The sequence below is a fragment of the Brachycentrus maculatus genome, unplaced genomic scaffold (assembly GCF_059751285.1).
Source record: "Brachycentrus maculatus isolate JH-2025_06_01 unplaced genomic scaffold, ASM5975128v1 h1tg000386l, whole genome shotgun sequence".
NCBI lineage: Eukaryota > Metazoa > Arthropoda > Insecta > Trichoptera > Brachycentridae > Brachycentrus > Brachycentrus maculatus.
In genome coordinates this window covers 1,031,998-1,053,033 of record NW_028281135.1, presented here as the reverse complement: position 1 = coordinate 1,053,033, position 21,036 = coordinate 1,031,998, and the positions used below count along the sequence as shown (strand labels likewise).

Sequence of the window (21,036 nt, the reverse complement as noted above, 5' to 3'; positions counted from 1 at the left end):
TTCTCCACGAATACTCTGTTTAATTCCGGTAGATATGAAAAAAAAATCTTCCGTTGTATTGATATAATATCATAAAAGCGATTTCAGTCGATTGCGGATAACTGTGGGATTGATTGGAGGTGTTTATTATACCTATTGACACAATGTATAGTGGTTCATACTATTTTTATTACCACTATGGAAAAATTAAACTGTTCCAAAACTAAATTATTATTTTATGACTTTCATGAATTGAAAAAATAATATATTTTATCTTTTACTAAAAATTTCTTAAGGTAAAACAAAAATTGGGACGATTTCTTATTATGACCAATGACGTCAGACGATCTATGTGACGAGTTTTATCCAATAGCAGACTATGTAGCATACATAACAAGAGTTGCGCAAATACGTCATTTTTAAGCCTAGCCACACACGGAAGTCTTTAGAATAGTTTTTTTTAAAATATTATTTTCATATTAAAAAATCATTAAAATACAGTATTTAAGAAAAAATCTGAAAAGGGACTCTCGGGTGTTCGATTCTATTATTTCGAAATTAGTTATTACCTAACAGATGATTAAATTTATTTTTCAATATACAATGTAAATTAGCTAATTAGCATTTTATTGATTTTTTTTTAAATTTCGGCAGCTGAGAAAGAAAATGTCCAACATGATACTTTATAAATTTATTTTCGTCAAAACAATAAATAAAATAAATTTCTAATGTAATTAACAAATACATGTACCGACATTTTTTTGTTACGCAAAAAGTAATACAATTTTGTGATTTTTAAGAAATAAAAATTATAAAATAAATTCAAATTATTCAACAACAAAAAAAATCGGAATACGAAAATTCCCGAATTCGGAAAACTCTTCCCGTGTGCGGTAAGGCTTACGTCACATTTTCTCGGTCGAGATCGGAGATCGGTTCTCACGGCTCGCTGTACTGTATGTTTTTATATCAGTTTATCAACGCTGTTGGAAGTGGGGGATAGTGGAGAGCGGAAAATTCTTCGTAGAAACCTTGCGAGTTAATTATTGAAGTTCGGAGTTTTCGACTTTAGTTCAATTTTATCCTTTGGCCGCTAACTACGTCAGGTAAGTCGTTGATTTTATTCTTAACAAAGCCGGCGTCTACCTTATAATTGATTGATGATTACGGCTAAATTTAACTCCATCGTATTGTAAAACATTATCGATTTGAAATGACAAGCTTACGCACTACAACTCTTGTTATTTCATTGTTTCTTTTCATTTCTAATTTATATTTTTTTCCAACTTTAATTTGAAGTGAAAGTCACAACGCGGCTGCCGGTAGTTGCGCAATTTTTATGCCGATTGACATACAAGTAAAGAATATCGTTATTTGCCGGCATTTCATGTTTATTTAGTAATAAATAATTCATATATACGATTGGTACATATGATTCTGTAGTTGTGTCGGTTATTTCAATGATTTTTCTAGAAGCTTCGACATCTCGACTGACTACAACGTGAGGATAAATTCACAGAACAAAGATCAGCAATTAGCGCACGTGTGAAGGAAAAATAACATCATTCTTAATTGAATTAAGATGAGTCACAAAATGAAATATTGCACATTAAAACTTAAATTATTTCTTTGCCGTGTTACATATGATAATGATATAAAACTGTTTTACGTTCATCACGAACATCGATCAATGTTTTAGGTTTTTTAAACGTCAATACTTGGGGATTAAGTTTATTTAGTATTGCATTCTTAGAAATATTAAGGATTCTTAGAAATGCTTTAAATATGCAGGAAAAAGTGGCATGCTGAACACAAATCAATAGGTTATAATAAACCGCCTAATATTGCGAAACTCAGTTGAAAACAATGACAACTCTAAAATAGTGACAACTCGTATCAAATGTTATTGTAAAATTAATTAATTGATCTTAATCAAAAATATATACACTTTTAGTAAAAATATTTTGCATTGATTGATTGGCATTCATTTTATGGTAAAATCTATCCATTTTTAATCTAAGTGTTGCTTAGTAACTTTTACTTTAATAGTGGTTTTACTAAGTAAGTTTTACTTTAATAGTGGTATTTACTATGTAAAACTTAAATGTTTTTTTATGGACACATTTCGTTTGATGTAATTCTGATGACTTTCTTGTTTTTTCTATTTACCTAAAATTTGTCGGTTATTTTGATGCATTCAAATATTTATTTACTTTTTGTCCAATTTTTTTTTTAGGAGAAATATTTGTGTTTTTATTATTTACACAAATATTTCAATTTCTTACTATTTCTGTGAGCCTAAGCGTCTCATTATTAGAAATAGGTATCAAATTATGGTAGAGTGGTTTGAACCGAGAAACTCTGACTTAGGAGTCCGCGAAGTGTCGTGGACTCCTAAGTCAGAGTTAGTGAACCACGGGACCACAACCTGACATAAATTTCTCATAATTTTTACTTTTTAGTGATTGATTGAACCTCAAATATTTACAATGATAACTTACGTTCGAGGATGAAAGGTTACATCCAGGTTTAAAATAAAGTCTTCAAAAATGTCATTCAAACAAGTCTATAATTCCAGCATACATAACTACTATTTCATGCATTTTCAATTAACGCATGACGGACAGTTTCCTAACAAAAACTAAATGAAACCAAAAAAATTATCAAAATGACTTCACCCAACTAACTGAGGGTTAATAAACATAATTCATTATTTTTCGACATCTCATCAAAGATGAAGAAGAATATGGAAGTCTGGGCATTTACAGGGCTGACGGCCGTCATAGGCTGGTTTAAGTGATCACTTTACACACGTGTAACATTCACCAATTCTACCCATTATTGACAACCACACTACTCAAATTCTTGGAAGTTCTGTATATATAAACCAATTTAGAAACCTCGTTCTTGAATCACTAGAACTTCTCATGTGTGTGATTATAATCCAGGATTCGGACCTCACATACTAATATAAGAGTTTCTGTTTAGTAAAAAGCTTCTTTACATCTCACCAATAGATGTCTCTAGTGAAGTTCTAGTGATTCAAGAACAAGGTTTCTAAATTGGTTCATATATACAGAACTTCCGAGAATTTGAGTAGTGTGGTTGTCAATAATGGGTAGAATTGGTGAATGTTACACGTGTGTAAAGTGATCACTTAAACCAGCCTATGACGGTCGTCAGCCCCGTAAATGCCCAGACTTCCATATTCTTCTTCATCTTTGATGAGATGTCAAAAAATAATATGAAAATAACTCCTGTAATTGGAGATAATCCAGATTTTGTGAACAAGTATTTGGACACACTCAAAATGTTGTAAATAATTCATTTATGAACATTATAAATCAGTTTCATTCCTTTAATCATTCCGAATATATATTAGGTTATGAGATAAAAATACAATGAAAATTGATATTTATACGCCTACTTATCTATATAATAATTGAAGAAACGTGTTTTTATATTGATAGTAGAAATGCTCGAAAAAGCACTTATGGGTCGTGACTGACCGGAGCATTTCGTCGCAACACCGCTCGCGGCGAGCTCTCCGACTATGGATGGAGCGCTCGGCTCGCTGTACGGACTATACGAATGCTCGCATCGCAACGTGTTACGTTACGACCAAATGGCTCCGGTCAGTCACCACCGGTCAGTCATTAATTTGTCAATTTTTGGGTTATTTGTTACTTTTTAATAATTTTAACTTTTTTGGATATCTGATATCTTTTTAATTTTTTGGATATTTGTTACTTTTTATAAATTTTTACTTTTTATGGGTGTTTCTTACATTCACATTTACTGTTACTTGAATTGGTATTCGATACATGGTATTCGTGGTCCACCTCCGTAGTGTAATGCTCAGCACGCTCCGTTCCATTCCCATGGGGGGGTCAAATAAATATCAGTGATTTTTTCACGCTAACATTTATTCAATATTACCCTGGACTGGTACCTGAAGCGGAGGGCTGATCACCTTTCCTTCATGTGTTAACAATCAAGATAAGACGTTTATATGATGCAGTGCCCTATGCACCATAAGGGTGCAGATAAGGGTTTAAGAAAAACATAATCGGTATTTATTACTATCCAAATTGTTGATTTTATGGTGAGATTAATTTATTTTGTGATAAAAACTCATTTTAAAGAGACAAGAAAATTTATAAAATAAAACAACTTTGTTTTAACCACTTTTTATTGTTACACTTTTTCCAACCGGTTTCGACAAGAACCTTGTCGTCCTCGGGGTTTATGTACTAATTCTAAAACATTGAAATACTCATTGTTAGGTTATAGTTTAATAGGTTATAGTATAAATTCCACGCAGCCCGTAAGAAAGTTTTTGGTATCGTAAGGGAAGGGTAATTAACTTTAACCTAACTATTGTCCGCCTCCGTAGTGTAATGGTCAGCACGCTCGGCTAACGTTCTGGAGGTCCCGGGTTCGATTCCCAAGGGGGGTAAAATAAATATAAGTGATTTTTTCACTGTAATATTTATTCAATGTTACCCTGGACTGGCACCTGAAGCGGAGGGCTGATCACCTTTCCTTCATGTGTAAACGATCAAGATAACACTTCGTTTATATGACGCAGTGCCCTATGCACCACTGGGGTGCGGGTAAGGGTTTTTTTTTTAACTATGAGTATTTCAATGTTTTAGAATTAGTACATAAACCCTGAGGAAGGTTCTTGTCGAAATCTGTTGCAAAAAGAGTACCAAAAAAGAATTGGTTAAAACAAAGTTGTTTTATTTTATGTTTATAAAATGTGCCACAAAGTATCTGCGAAAAAACATTCAAGAGATAAGAAAATGGCTACAAAAATTCACCGGGAATTTTTAATGTAAAAAGCTAGTATTGATGATGGCAAGACTCCCAGCAACTTCCTTTTTGCCTGACGATGCGATCTAGCGCTTACTTCATTCTAAAAGGCAGTAATCTAATTGGAAGAGTTGGATATGATGAAACATATTGCGTATTTTCATCGCCTGTACTCTAATTATTTCATCATCGATGACCAATATTCCACATATCACATGATTATGCGGTTAAGTCATCAGTGTTAACAATATTTACACACAATGATAATTTAGAATTGTATCATATAAAATAATTATATACGTATATATCCTTTTGAATGTTGAAGTTAGTGTTAATTGGAAAGCGCTCTTGAGGTAATTTTTGACAAAAATTGCGCCATATAAATTTTCCAATATTATTATAATCAAAATTATCGCTGTATATATTGTCTGCAGGTAGGAGAGTAACGATAGGGAAGATTAATGTGGAAAATACATCACAATCACCGTGGCGTAGATGAGTAGACGCTCAACTGCGAAGGTGGCGTTGCAGGTTCGATTTCTATCAAGTGCAAAGTAAATTGAAGGAAGATTTATTTTCAATTGGTCTGGGTATTTGAGATGTATTTTTCACATTTACGTTTTCTATCCTTACTCTCCTACCTGCAGACAAGCCTTTAATAGAGGCTTTGCGGGTTATTCATTTAAAAAATAAAGTTATTAATCAAAATAGACCCTTTTTTCAGTAAAAAATCAAAATATTCTTTTAATTTTTTATCATCTGAATGGGGTTCATTCCCAATTGATTAGGATAATTGGAGTTCTAATGTAACATTGCCATAGTTTTATCATTAGAATTGGAGAATTATAATCACGGTTTTGTTTTGTCTGATAATTGTTTGACATTGACCCGTTTGCGTCATCAATCTTAAAAAAATCACACGTTATTACGTATCATTCACTGATATATCATCGGATAGTTTTCGCCTTTGTAACACTACGATCTTTGGAAATGATAACATATTTCACAAGCACATATCGCTCACTCCTTTCAACAACGTCATATATCAAAAATTGACAATTTTCAGTTGTGCATGTTTTCAGAATGCCCAGAAAACTGTACTATATCCCAGCAAAAGCGGCATATTTTAAACTTAATATTTACCCGCTACAGGGCAGAATGTGTTGTTTTTGCATTTTGAAGAAAGGTATATTGTTTAATTATTTTTTTTTAAATATGCTTAATATTTTAAATGGAGAAAAAACATTCAGGTTTTACTTAAAAAGATCTGTTGATAAGTAAAATGTTCAAAAAGTGGCTTGGTATTTATTTTCAATACATTTCATTATATTTTTTAAACTTTAAAAACGATCTCCTGAAAAATCAAGTTTTTTTTTATATATGACGTTGTTGAAAGGAGTGAGCGATATATAGATAAATGTAATTTGTACCATTCTAGATTTATCTTCAACGGATAAAATAGTTTATCTACGACATCGATTACATACGAAAGTCAACATTTTATCTACATATTGAAGATATGATTTTCTTTACATACTACTACTACTGCTACCATCACTCCGTTTCTCCGCAGGGATAGCCAGAGAGGATGGAATGCCAAACTCTTCTGTCCTGACACACACTCCTCGCTTCCTTCACATCTAGTCATACATGTCCTCCAATTACTCAGACTTTTGACACCACCAAATTTTAGGACTGGATTGATCTAATCACATATACTTTCTTAGTCATTCTCTGGTCATCCATTCGCTCAACATATCCATACCCCCTTTAAGAGTTCTTCTTAATCTTTTCAATTATCCCTAGTTCAGTCACACACACACACACACACACACACACACACACACACACACACACACACACACACACACACACACACACACACACACACACACACACACACACACACACACACACACACACACACACACACACACACACACACACACACACACACACACACACACACACACACACACACACACACACACACACACACACACACACACACACACACACACACACACACACACACACACACACACACACACACACACACACACACACACACACACACACACACACACACACACACACACACACACACACACACACACACACACACACACACACACACACACACACACACACACACATACACATACATATATATATATATATATATATATATATATATATATCGTTTTATATAAAAAGAAGATGGAAGTTTGAGCATTCCTAGGATTAAGACCTGGCATAAGTGATCATTTTATAAATTTGTGTAACGTTCACCGTTCTTGATTATCCATATTGCATTAATTGTTGAAGGTTATATACATGCACCGTTGTTGGATTCCTTTGGTATGTTGGTTGTTATTCCGAATTATTTCAAAACATAAATATTGTTACTTTTGCCGCTACACTTTAGTCAGTTATAATATTGGATAATGCTTGAATCAATAAATTTCCACGTTATATACAGATATTACATAAATTATGCCTTATTGTATTGGCGTCACCGATAACAAAACAAGATCGTGTGAAACTATAAGTATTCGTGTGTAATTACTGTTTAGGACAATATTGAAAAGGGATAATTACTCCTTTGTTTAATCAGTCACTCATTATCCAATTGCGTTGAGAATTTTATTCAATGCTATGCCACTATTATATTTTAAACAGCAAGTCATATAATCAATACCTCTTTCACTGACTAAATAACTAATCGTCAAGCCGTATACCACAGGCGTAGGCACAGAGGATAGATCGCCACATCACTGTCTTTACAGACATCCTTCGCCTCTTCTAAACTGATGAGAACTGCCGACGAACTGTCAGCAGTGGTCGTCCCGGGCGGCGCGAACCTGATGCCTTGTAAAAGCAAGATGGCGGCTTTCGGGAGGCATGCGGAGTACATGGCCAAGCCAACTGAATCGCCTTTTCTTGACGACAGTTGTGCCAAGATTTGCTGCGTCCTACGCCTTATCTCTTCATTCCTCAGAGTCAAGTCAAACCACGCATGCCTAAAATTCTTCACAGACTTCTATTCTCAAAGCTAAGTACACGGCTACTCTGGGCCCTTGTAAGGTGCCATGTTTCACAGCCGTATAACAGAATAGGAGCAATGCAGGCATTGTAAAGGCGGCATTTGTCATACAGATAAATTTAAAAAGATAAAATACCCAATTTACGAAAACCCATAACTTTGTTCAAAACCAAATGATGCTTTCTATTTAAACATCATAAATAAGTGTATTTGTTCGTGTTTCAAAACATATAAAACCAGCTACAAATTCTTATCTTTATTCAACACGACTCCCGTCAACGCGTGACTGTAGTATTCCTATGGTCATGTGTCTATTATTAAAGTATAATCCATATACTAGCTGTACCCGGCCACACATTGCTGTGCCTCATTCTGGTTAAATAGAAAAGAAAAGAAAGAGAAACTACATATTTCTATTAAGTTTAATTTGACAATACATATGGGTATACAATATTTTAAAGAAGGACGTTGTTTATCATGATCGATGTTTAGTATTGCGAGTGTTGCTGTTACGATCAACAGATGGCGCTGCCATCTGTTTTTACCTGTTTCATGTATGTATGCTAAAATTGCTTGAAAAGACTTATAATAATAATAAATTTGGATAATTTATACAGCGCCATTTTCATAAAATACTACCTCAAGGGCGCTTCACTGTGAATGAATTGGGGAAAATATTATGGTGGAAATTATTTAGCAAACAAATATGTTTTTAGTTTTTCTCTAAAGATCATCTCACTCTCACTATTTCTAACTACGTGGTCGATGAGCATTCTACGCCATCGGCCCCGCAACAGCAAAGCCACGCTCGCCAAATTTAGTGCATTGGTTGCGAGCTGGTAAGATCACTGCCCATAGCAGTTGTAACCAACTGATGTGTGAGAGGTCTATCAACCAATTTGTCTGGAATACACAGCTCTTTATTACTTTTAGTATATCGCTAACTCCTTTCAAGAACGTCATAAATAAAAAATTGTCAATTTTCAGTTGTGCATGTTTTCGGAATGCCCAACAAATGTACTATATCCCAAATGTACTATATCCCAGCAAAAGCGGCATATTTTTAACTTAATATTTACCCGCTACAGGGCAGAAAGTGTTGTTTTTGCATATTAAAGAAAAGGCATTGTTTAATTATTTTTTTACAAAATTCTAAATATTTTTCAAATGTAGAAAAAACCTTTAGGTTTTACGTAAAAACATCTGTTGCACAGTAAAAAGTTCAATAAGTGGCTTAATATTTATTTTTAATACATTGTATTATATTTTTTAAACTTTAAAAACATTCTCTTGAAAAATCAAGTTTTTTGATTTATGACGTTCTTGAAAGGAGTGAGCGATATATATATCCCCGAAGATAGAAAAAAGGAATCAAAAATAAAAGAGGTTAAAAACAAAGCTTGAATTGTATTTTATAAAATATGAAAATTTTAATTCATAGATGTGTTTTTTTTGTTTCCAGAAATTAATAGTTGAAGATGCCTCTCGCAATCCAGAAGCCTGCTCCCGTCTTCAAGGCCACCGCCGTGGTCGACGGCCAGTTCAAGGACGTGTCGCTCGCCGACTACAAGGGCAAATACCTCGTCCTCTTCTTCTACCCCCTGGACTTGTGAGTTCTAGCTCTTCATCCATACAACTACCCGCGCTAGCTGCATGAGCTGACAAGACAGTCTGTCTTTGTTGATGTTTCATATTGTCCAAACACTTTGAGTGTGTCAAAAAACTTGTTCACAAATCTGGGTTTCTCCACTGGAGTTATTTTTATATTTTTGACATCTCAACATAGATGAAGAAGAATATGGAATTTGGCTCATTTGGACACTCAAAATGTTTTTATAAAATTTTAATGTTATCTTATCACCTTTCCTTCGTGTGTAAACGATCAAGATAACACTGCGTTTATATGTCGCAGTGCCCTATGCACCATTCGGGTGCGGATAAGGGTTTTATTAATTATTATTTATCATAAATATTTTATTATAATTTTTAATTAATGTTTTACGTAGTAAATACCACTATTGTGTATTTGGACACACTCAAAATGTTGTAAACCTAGAAGCACTTAAGGTTTGTGCAGTCCTGAGTTGATATCACATAAATATGAATAATACTCATTTTTTTATGACCTTGTTAGCACGAACTGGTGATACATACTATTTTTTTTTCTAACTTTTGCGAAGGCCTTTGGACCTATAAAAACTGGAATGTGACTGCTACATTAATTGTTGACAATAAAGCGTTTTCTTGTACTTTCAATGACTAAGCATAATTTATAAAAGAAAAAACACTGCAATAGGATACGATTAGTATGTTTAGAATTATTGTCCGCCACTGTAGTGTGATGGTCAGCACGCTTGGCCACCGTGCTGGAGGCCCCGGGCTTGATTCCCTGGGGGGTGAAAATAAATATTAGTGATTTTTTCACTCTAATTAATATTATCCTGGGCTGGTACCTGATGCGGAGGGCTGATCACTCTTCCTTTGTGTATTAACGATCGAGATAACACTGCATTTATATGATGCAGTGCCCTATGCACCATCGGGGTGTGGATAAGGGTTTGAAGCTGAAGAGTATTTAGAACTGTCCAATATTAAATTTTTTTGGTGTTTGTAATATATATTAAAATACCAGCTGTACCCAGGCACGCATTGCATGGCTCAGACTGATCTGAGCCCTGGCAATGCCTGATGATGACGAGGTTCTCGTCGAAACCGGCAGGTTAAAGTGTACTAATAATAAAAATGTCCGCCTCCGTAGTGTAATGGTCAGCACGCCCGGCTACCGTTCTGGAGGTCCCGGGTTCGATTCCCAAGGGGGGTAAAATAAAATATAAGTGATTTTTTTCTCTGTAATATTTATTCAATATTACCATGGACTGGTACCTGAAGCGGAGGGCTGATCACCTTTCCTTCATGTGTAAACGATCAAGATAACACTGCATTTATATGACACAGTGCCCTATGCACCATTGGGGTGCGAATAAGGGTTTTATTTTAATAATAAAAAAGTGGTTAAAACAAAGTTGTTTAATTTTATAAAGATTTATTAATTGTTTTACTTAGATTTGAATATTGATTATTCTCATTCACATTTTTAAATGGCGTTATTTAATTTTGTGGTCAGGAACCAAGTATCTATTTTTATCTCTACCTTTCTTCAGCATAATATTTTTGTTTTTCCCATAGATAATAATTTGTGGTCAAATTTATTATCGTAGACCGCATGTCTGCCATAATACAGGAAGTACTACTGTCTTGTTCCCCGTGAAAGTATAGTGAAACATGCAATCCAGTATCCGATAGAAACTATATAAGTGTTTGTTTTCAACCTTTTGAGTGTGTCCAAATACTTTTTCACAAAATCTGGATTATCTCCAATTACAGGAGTTATTTTCATATTATTTTTTGACATCTCATCAAAGATGAAGAAGAATATGGAAGTCTGGGCATTTACGGGTCTGACGACCGTCATAAGCCGGTTTAAATGATCACTTTACACACGTGTAACATTCACCAATTCTACCCGTTATTGACAAGCACACTACTCAAATTCTTGGAAGTTCTATACATATATATGAACCAATTTCGAATCGTTGTTCTTGAATCACTAGAACTTCACCAGAGACATCTATTGGTGAGATGAAAAGAACCTTTATTATTGACCAGAAACTCTTTTATTGTTATGTGAGATCCGAATCCTGGATTATAATCACACACGTGAGAAACGCCAGAAAATATCATTTTCATTTTTATAATTTTTGCTTATAATTTGACCAGTTCATTTATTTAGAACAATAATTGGATTAATAATACTATTAATTGGAAATAATCCAGATTTGTGAACAAGTATTTGGACACACTCAAAATGCTGTAACTTTTAATTTGTTTATTCTGTGCACATATCGCTCACTCCTTTCAAGAACGTCATAAATCAAAAATCGTAAGTTTTCAGTTGTGCGTGTTTTCGGAATGCCCAGAAAATGTACTATATCCCAGCAAAAGTGGCTTATTTTTAACTTAATATTTACCTGCTACAGGACAGAAAGGGTAGTTTTTGCATTTTGAAGAAAAGGTATTGTTTAAATTTTTTTTTAAATATTCTAAATATTTTTCAAATGGAGAAAAAACCTTCAGGTTTTACCTAAAAAGATCTGTTGCACAGTAAAAAGTCCAATAAGTGGCTTGATATTTATTTTTAACACATTTCGTCATATTTTTTAAATTTAAAAACGATCTCCTGAAAAATCAAGTTTTTTGATAAATGACGTTGTTGAAAGGAGTGAGCGATATCCTGCTAAAACATTTATTATTTTATTTATTTATTATTATGTATATTAATTAAATATAATTGAAAACACTTTAATATTATAATGTGAAATTAAATTATCATAATCTTTATGTAATTACTACGCTAATATAATATTGGAGATTAAATTTTAAAATCAATGTCAAGTAAAACCAGTTTTGTCACGGTTAATTTATTTATTTTTTTGTCATTTCATATAGACAGAATGAATAACCTTTTTTATTAAGAACGAATGAAGGTCGTTTACAAAGTTTTTAGTACATCCATTTTTTTCACAAATGCCGGAAGTACTCCACTTAAGAGTTAATGCCAATAACAATCCTGAAGGAATCTCACTTGTGTTAAATATATATACTTCACAAGTTCTCAACTGTCAACAATAATCCAAATCTATCGAAATTATAACTAACATGCGAAAGGAATCCGACAACAGTGCGTTTATACATCTTTTAAAAATTAATGCAATTGTTTAAAGTGATCACTCAAGCCAGCCGAATGCCGGGAATGTGAGCCCAGAGTGACTTCCATCTTTTTTCATATAAAAAGGGACGATAATTTTTTTGTCTCAGGTTGATACACCTATAATACAGGTCAAATCTGTTTGTAGCGAATACCGAATCGACGAAATTTCCAGTATAACGAATCTGTAATTCGTAAAAATTTAGTCCGCCTCCGTAGTGTAATGGTCAGCACGCTCGGCTACCATTCTGTAGGTCCCGGGTTCGATTCCCAACGGGGTAAAATAAATATAAGTGATTTTTTCACTGTTATATTTATTAAATACTACCCTGGACTGGTACCTGAAGCGGAGGGCTGATCACCTTTCCTTTATGCGTAAACAATCAAGATAACACTGCGTTTATATGACGCAGTGCCCTATGCACCATTGGGGTGCGGATAAGGGTTTTATTATTTATTATTAAAAATGACTAACCACAAAGTAAATGCTTTATTATATTAATAATATTGAGAATATAAATATTATTCATGGCCGGCCCGGCGAGCACGGAATCGGAGAACGCGTTATCGCGCTCGTGGCATCAAACCGGTTTCATAGAGGTCCTTTGTATCGAAGTTTTATTGTATGATGAAGTAATTAGTGTCGTCTTGATTTAGTTTTGTTTTGTGGTTTCAGTACGTTTGTCTGTCCGACGGAGATCATCGCCTTCTCGGACAGAGCTGACGAGTTCAGGAAGATCGGCTGCGAGCTGGTGGCCGCCTCCACGGACAGCCACTACACCCACCAGGCATGGATCAACACCCCGCGCAAGGAAGGTATGTTTGGTTCAACGTGTGAGGAGCTGAAGAGGGTGGCGCATGATGCACCGGAATGGCGAAGGAGGGTGTCATCTGTTGCTGCAGATCAATTCGCTGAATACGAGATGCAAAGCGATATACAGCCCGTTGGCAATTCTAGACTGTCAGATGCCAGTCGGTATCATCCTAAATATGTATCGGAGTGAATTATTTATTGATTGAGAAACGTATATCGTATATCGTATATCGTATATCGTAGTCGTACAAGAGAAAGTGACCAACTAACATAAAATGTTCTTACTTATAACCCTTATCCGCACCCAATGGTGCATAGGGCACTGCATCAAATTGACGCAGTGTTTTCTTGATCATTACTTACACGAAGGTAAGGTGATCACTCTTGCGCTTCAGGAACGAGTCCGGGGTAATATTAAATAAATATTACAGGGTAAAATCACTAATATTTATTTTCAGCCCCCCCCCCTGGGAATCGAACCCGGGATCTCCAGCGCGGTAGCTAAACACGCTGACCATTACACCATGAAGGCGGAAAAAATGTTCAGGAGGGCCATTTAAGTCACTTTTGCTTGGAAAGAAAATAAACATCAATGCAGTTTTTAATTTTTAACAAGTCAATATATTATACTTCCAAGTTAAAATCGCTTTGGGATTTTTTCAGGGCAATATTAAGCTAGTAAGATATCAAATAGTCAATGATCACGTTTTTGCGGAGCTTTTCTCTTGTCAACACAGCCAGACTTATATCGCTCACTCCTTTCAAGGACGTCATAAATCAAAATACTTGATTTTTCACGAGAACGTTTTTAAGGTTTAAAAATATAATACAATGTATTGAATAAATATCAAGCCACTTACCGAACTTTTTACTGCGGAATAGAACTTTTTAGGTAAAACCTGAAGGTTTTTTCTCCATATGAAAAATATTTAATATATTTCAAAAAATAATTAAACAATACATTTTCTTCAAAATGCAAAAACAACTCTTTCTGCCGTGTAGCGGGTTAATATGAAGTTAAAAATATGCCTCTTTTGCTGGGATATAGGACATTTTCTGGGCATTCCGAAAACATTCACAACTAAAAATTGTCTATTTTTGATTTATGACATTCTTGAAAGGAGTGAGCGATATGTCGCCCGTTTTAAAAAATTATTTGGAGATTCCCAAAATGAATCACGCCAAATTTGTGTGCTGATTTTTCCCGCTTATTCAACTTTGGACTTATTGATAAGCTTTCCGTGTCATAAGTTTGTTAAACTCTGACTCTTTTGATATCCCACTCTATCTCAATTTCATTTTTACGTGTCTTTATCTGCATTACGTAATGAGGCATTTCATTCATGAGACGTTGGGGCAGACTGTAGATAAGAGTTGTAAGTCATAGGTGTGTCTATAAGTACATGTGTGTTCCAGTTGTTTGAATACGTAATTTATCTTGCAGCTAAGTCGCTGATATGAGTACATTCAATGAATAGATTACCATAAAAACGATATTATGTCCATAACTCGCAATCTCTGGTAACAAAAGTGTTTATGAGGAATTAATAATTTTAATACACGATTTTGCTGAATCTGCGCATGAGAATAATACAATGTTACATCTTTTCAGTGCCTTTTACAAACATATATAGGGTGTTTTTTTTTATAGGTTTGGCTTTTAAATTGGCGACATTGTTTCTTCAGACTGATAATTATACAATTGACAATTGTTTTGTAGTCGGTACGTTTTGCCATTGAATGACCATTATGCGCATCGTAGGTTTGGTGAATGGGCCGGAAACAATATTCAGCTTGATCCTCTTTTTTGACGCAAAATTTTGTTCACCGATGAGGCACATTTTTGGTTAAATGGCCATATCATTATTCATTCTCATTCCAACCCTTATCCGCATCCAATGGTGCATAGGGCACTGCATCGTATTGGCGCAGTGTTATTTTGATTGATAACACGCGAAGGAAAGGTGATCAACCCTCCGCTTCAAGTACCAGTCCAGGGTAATATTGAATAAATATTAGAGTGAAAAAATCACTTATATTTTTAAGACCCCCCTCTGGGAATCGAACCCGGGACCTCCAGAACGGTAGCCGAGCGTGCTGACCATTACACTACGGAGGCGGACATCATTAAGCGTAGTAAAAATTTGAGTTGTGCGGTTGTCAAACATGGGTGGCATGGTGAATGCTGCATATGTGTAAAGTGATAATTTAACCAGCCTATGACATGACGTAAGCCCTGTAAATACCCAGACTTCCATGTTCCTCTCCATCTATGTATGTTGAGATGTCGAAATGTAATTGTGCTATTTGTCAGGTGGGCTCGGCAAGATGAACATTCCGCTGCTGGCCGACAAGAACGGGAAGATCTCCCGCGACTACGGAGTGCTGGACGAGGAGTCGGGCATCCCCTTCCGGGGGCTCTTCATCATCGACGGCAAGCAGAACCTGCGCCAGATCACCATCAACGATCTCCCCGTTGGCAGGTGAGCCCCCCATACCTAGGAGTAATAAAATTATGTATTACATAAAAGTACTGTGGAACCTCTCATAACGAGTTGTTCAATACAGTCAATACAAAAAATATTTTTCATTTGCAGCGACGGAAATAAATAATTTGTGGAAATTCGGGGTTAGAATCACCAACACACAAACGTTTCTCAGTGTGCACATGCTTGCCGTGCTTTTCGTGTATATAGCTTATAGCTTGATACTATTTCCGCCGATCTCCTTTTAGTACGGCTCAGGTCGCCATTCGGGCTGGTTGTGTCGCTTGGCCAGCTATAGCGACTACTTACGATGTTTTTTCTTCTTGTTTTCAGATACAGGGCAACACAAAATTAATGACCCTATCGGAAGATGTTTTAATTTTTACAAATGGTGTTGTGGGTCAATCATATTTGACATTTGTGAACTAGACAGCTGCAAACAGATTGATAAAATGGGCGTAAATATTTATCAATGCTGGCGGCAGCCACTTGACAGATATCGTCTTTTTCACTTTACAAAAAAAAATAATTAAAGTCCAAATAAAGATTTTAATCACTCCAAATCTTTTTTATTATTAAAAAGGTATTCAAAAACGATATTAGATGATTAATTATAACATTTTCCGATAGAGTAATAAATTTTGTGCCACCAGAGCTAACATAACAAAATTGTTAAATATGTATCTACTTCAACTGTAGTCAATAAAAGCACCATTTAGGAATATTCACATTTTTCCCATTTTTAAATAAAATTTTCACACGGTGTACAAAACACATAACCTTAATCACGCGTTTTTTCGTGTTTTTTTCTTCGCAGAGATGTTGACGAGACGCTGAGGCTGGTGCAGGCCTTCCAGTTCACAGACAAGCACGGCGAGGTGTGCCCCGCCGGGTGGAGACCGGGCCAGAAGACCATGAAGGCGGATCCCAAGCTCTCCAAGGAGTACTTCGAGTCCGCCAACTGATTCCCTCAACCCCATGACCAACCGTTTCTAACCTAACCTAACCTGAGACGACATGGATATTCAATCACTTATTTATAGATTTGGCGTTTAATTTCTACAACTCCATTTTGATTGTTAAATTTTCGATCTAACACTGATTTTTTGAGTCTACTATGTTGTATTTTATTGTTAAAAAACAACAATAAAATCAATTGTTTCACCTAGTTATGGCATTTTTAAACGAATGTCATTACTTTGAAAATGCCATAACTAGGCAAAATTGACAATTGATTTTTACGTGTTTTTTAACAATAAAATACAACTTAGTAGATTTAAAAAATCAGTGTTTGATTTAACATTTAATACATAAATATTAAATCACTCGTTAAAATGTTATCAAATTTAAAACTAGCGTAATGTTTTGACCTTTTCAGGAGTATGGATATAAATGAACGTCGGTGCGAATTTTCCTCAAAGGAGTATCGATGTTAATGAACGTGTCTATGTTATCTGTCAGTTAGTATGATGTAACTTGTATAGCAATGACATCTGTAAATATTTAAATTTAATTTTTTCATAATTTAAAAATATTTTGAAGAGGCGTTATAATACATAATTTCTATCTTCATAATACATACATTTCGTGAAGATTTTTTTTCATGTTAAAAGAACGCACTCAGAGAATGTCAGACATCAATTATTTTACTCCCGGAAGGGTTAAATATCAGCACTAACACACTGAATTTTTTTAATTAAATAATTTTGACATTTATAATTTCATGCGTGATATTCCTTTTATAGGGTTAGGTTAGGTTAGGTTACATTCCTATAAGTTGTTCCGGAAAAATTGAAAAATCTCTTAAAAACAGTTTCTTTTCCAATTGCAACTGTTTCTTTTATTTTTTATTATCTCTTACTTCATTTGCGTCCTTAAATAATGTATTTTTTTATTATTATTTTCTAATATAAAAATACTGAAAGTACTAAGTTTAAAGATTGCTTTTGTTATAAAATGTACGATGTAGGTTTTATTTTTACAATCAAAGTATTCAATGACAATATCCAAAGCCTTATTATTTTTTTGTTTAAAATATTTAAAAACTCAGTATTACTTTGTATTACATATCGAAGCAGTCTTTTAAATTATGTTAATGAATAATACAGTTGATTTTAAATGGTTTTTGATAGGTTAAATTAATTTTTGAGGCTATTTCAACCAAATTTGAATGTAACTTGAATTTAAAATATAGTTTAACTATTATTGAATTGTGATTCCAACAAAAGTCTTATCTTTACCTCATTTCTTCTTCCAACAACACCACTTGTTCAAACATATTGTGAAAGAAATCTCTAAAATAGCTCAATTTATGTATTTCGTGTATACGATATAATAATACATTTGTACGACAACAATATAAATTATTATTTCTCTTGTTACATTGTTTAGTTACGTCCATAGTACTATTAGATGACACTGTCAGTATTTTGTGAGAATTGCAACTATGCATAACTTTGTAATTTTATTTCACGTAAGCAAGAACTTTTGTATAGATTTATCTTTGAGAATAAAGAAATGTTTACACAATTTTCTGTGTTTTTATTTGTATTTTCATAGTTATATTTTGTGTTTTTGTTTAAATTTTTTATGTATTGAGATTCTTCTGTCTTATTACTCATTACTGAGGGTTGTGACCCTTGTGGAAGCAATGACTCTTCTCCAGTTATCCCTTGACTGCGCTACACGTAGCGCTCCAACCGCCGAGGTGCCTGCTGCTGCCTTAACTTGATCGGTCCATTGTGTGGGGATCTTCCTCTCCCTCTCTTCCCCTCCAGGCTACCGATCTCCAGGTGCCTGAAGGGTAAGACTTGTGACCTCGCCTTTCAATTTGATTCAGTGTTCTATGCACTTGAGTATGGATGAGGGTAAGAGGAATGTTTTGAGCTTGGAAAAAAATAAATGCAAATGATTTTTGATTAATAGCTCTAATAGTAATCATTTGTCACTAAATACATAAAGGCACAAATAGGGAAGCTGCAAATATTAAAATTTTCTCGAACAATTAATGATCCTTCTAAAGGCATTAATTTTTTTATAGATAATGTATTGGCTTTGTGGATTTTTAGAATGACGAAATGGATCATTGTACGCAAGTTTATAATTCGCTGGCATTACGCTACGGTTTGCAGAGTTAATCTATGAATCAATAGATGTAACATATTTAACAGCAAATAATAGTATAGACTTAAACCATTTATGTTTCCTACTCAATAATAGATGGCGGTAATATCATCAAACAATTTAATGGCCAGGTTTGGTATCTTATCATCTACTAGCCAACAGATGGCAGTAACGTAGTATTAATAATATTTTTCAAATTCTACCGCCAGATGTCACTAGCGCTTTTTAATTGATTTATTTTCAGTAAATAATGATAGTGATGACACCATTTATTTTTTCATCTAAATCTTAGCGCACTACTTTCAGTTTCCGTAGCCACAAACTGTATATTCTATGATGTTCAATGTAGTTAAGTCATAAAAAATGAAATTCATTTTTACTATAAACTCGACAACAGTTTTTTTTTTAAGTTTTGTTACGACTGATATCTTAATCTTTACTTAAAAAGTTAATATTATTTCTCTAATATTTTTTTTTATCCGCCTTCGTAGTGTAATGGTCAGCACACTCGGCTACCGTTCTGGAGGTCCCGGGCTCGATTCCCAGGGGGGGTCAAATAAATATAAGTGATTTTTTCACTGTAATATTTATTCAATATTACCCTGGACTGGTACCTGAAGCGGAGGGCTGATCACCTTTCCTTCATGTGTAAACACGATCAAGATAACAAATAAATAAAGAAAAACCTTGCTATAAATAGCAAATTTAAACAAAGAATTTGAGAGCGATAATTTGCACTAATACTTGAAAGCGGCCGGGTCAGGAGTCGTAATAATCGTCGGGTATATATGAGGAGATGCATGAATGTAGAAGAGGCGAATAATTTTTTTAAAGACAGAGTGGTGTGGCGTTCGATTCTCTCTGCCTACCCCTGCTGGGAAGCGGCGTGATGGTTAGTTAGTTAGTTAGTTAAAATTTGCACTCAAGTACTCTCATATTTATTTCGTATCACCCTGGACTGGTACAAGAAGCGCAGAGCTTATCACCTTGCCTTCATGCAGCTAACGATCAAGATAACACCGCGTCGCTACGATCCAGTGCCCTATGCACCATTGAGTGCGGATAAGGGTTAAAAGAAAGACACTAAAATATACTCAAAATATTGAGTTACTAATTGTACAGCGAGGGACAGACGCTTTTCGGTTTTTGCAAGCCCCAGCATCCATGGCTGTCTCTGCCTACCCCGGCGGTAGCAAGCGTGTCGGTGTGGGCGAGGGGGTGGGGAACAATGGCGTGTAGGAGCGGGGAGGAGCGGGGAGCGGAGCGGCGGGCGGCGGAGGTATGTGGGTCATGCAACAAGGTCACCATTTCTCCGACTCCAATACAAGGGAGTCGTACTAAAGTCGTCTGACGTGATAATAATTTTTTTTTAAATTAAAAATATCGTATAGCAACATGACATTTCATGATTTCAATTAAAAAATGAAACACTTGTATAAGACCACATTTTTGTTTTTTTTTTTAATGTTTATTAATTATTAATGCATGTATTTTGATTTAAATTTTACTTAATAAATACCATTATTTCTTAAAATCTATTGTGACACGTATTTCGATGCATTCCGCATCATTTTCAAACACCGCAAAAGAAGATAAATCTACATTTTAGAGTTAATTAGTTTTTGGTTTGGTTAATTTAGTTTTTGTGTTAATAGATTTTAAGAAATAGTGGTATTTACTTAGTAAAACTAAAATTAAAAATGGATGGATTTTAGCACTGAAGATGAATGCAATTAAACCCGACTAGTTTCAAGAACTACAGATGTTCTCATATTCTCAACATTGTCTATTTTTATATTTTTTGACATCTCATCGAAGATGAAGAAGAATATGGAAGTCTGGATGAGATGTCAAAAAATAATATGAAAAATACTCCTAGAGATAATCCAGATTTGTGAACAAGCATTTGGACACATTCAAAATGTTGTAAAAGATATTTTTTAGTACATCAATAAACATCTTTAAGTCAAAATTTACAGAACACTTTTTGGATCTCTTGGTATGA

At 34.5% G+C, this 21,036-nt stretch overlaps 1 protein-coding gene across 1 annotated transcript; it reads left to right on the top strand.

The window, feature by feature from the left end:
* The first annotated feature begins 950 nt into the window (after positions 1-950).
* Positions 951-18,437, top strand: Prx2 (Peroxiredoxin 2). Its single transcript, XM_088270424.1, has 5 exons — positions 951-1,085; positions 9,306-9,452; positions 13,285-13,424; positions 15,737-15,905; positions 16,726-18,437. The coding sequence occupies exons 2-5, from the start codon at positions 9,322-9,324 to the stop codon at positions 16,871-16,873; spliced, it is 588 nt and encodes a 195-aa protein (XP_088126550.1). The 5' UTR covers positions 951-1,085; positions 9,306-9,321; the 3' UTR covers positions 16,874-18,437.
* The last annotated feature ends 2,599 nt before the right edge of the window (positions 18,438-21,036 follow it).

Excerpts from the sequence above, each read along its gene's own strand:
- Prx2 (XM_088270424.1), top strand. The coding sequence starts at position 9,322 with ATGCCTCTCGCAATCCAGAAGCCTGCTCCCGTCTTCAAGGCCACCGCC. Across the intron at positions 13,425-15,736 it reads CAACACCCCGCGCAAGGAAG|GTGGGCTCGGCAAGATGAAC; the intron begins GTATGTTTGGTT and ends GCTATTTGTCAG. Across the intron at positions 15,906-16,725 it reads AACGATCTCCCCGTTGGCAG|AGATGTTGACGAGACGCTGA; the intron begins GTGAGCCCCCCA and ends TTTTCTTCGCAG.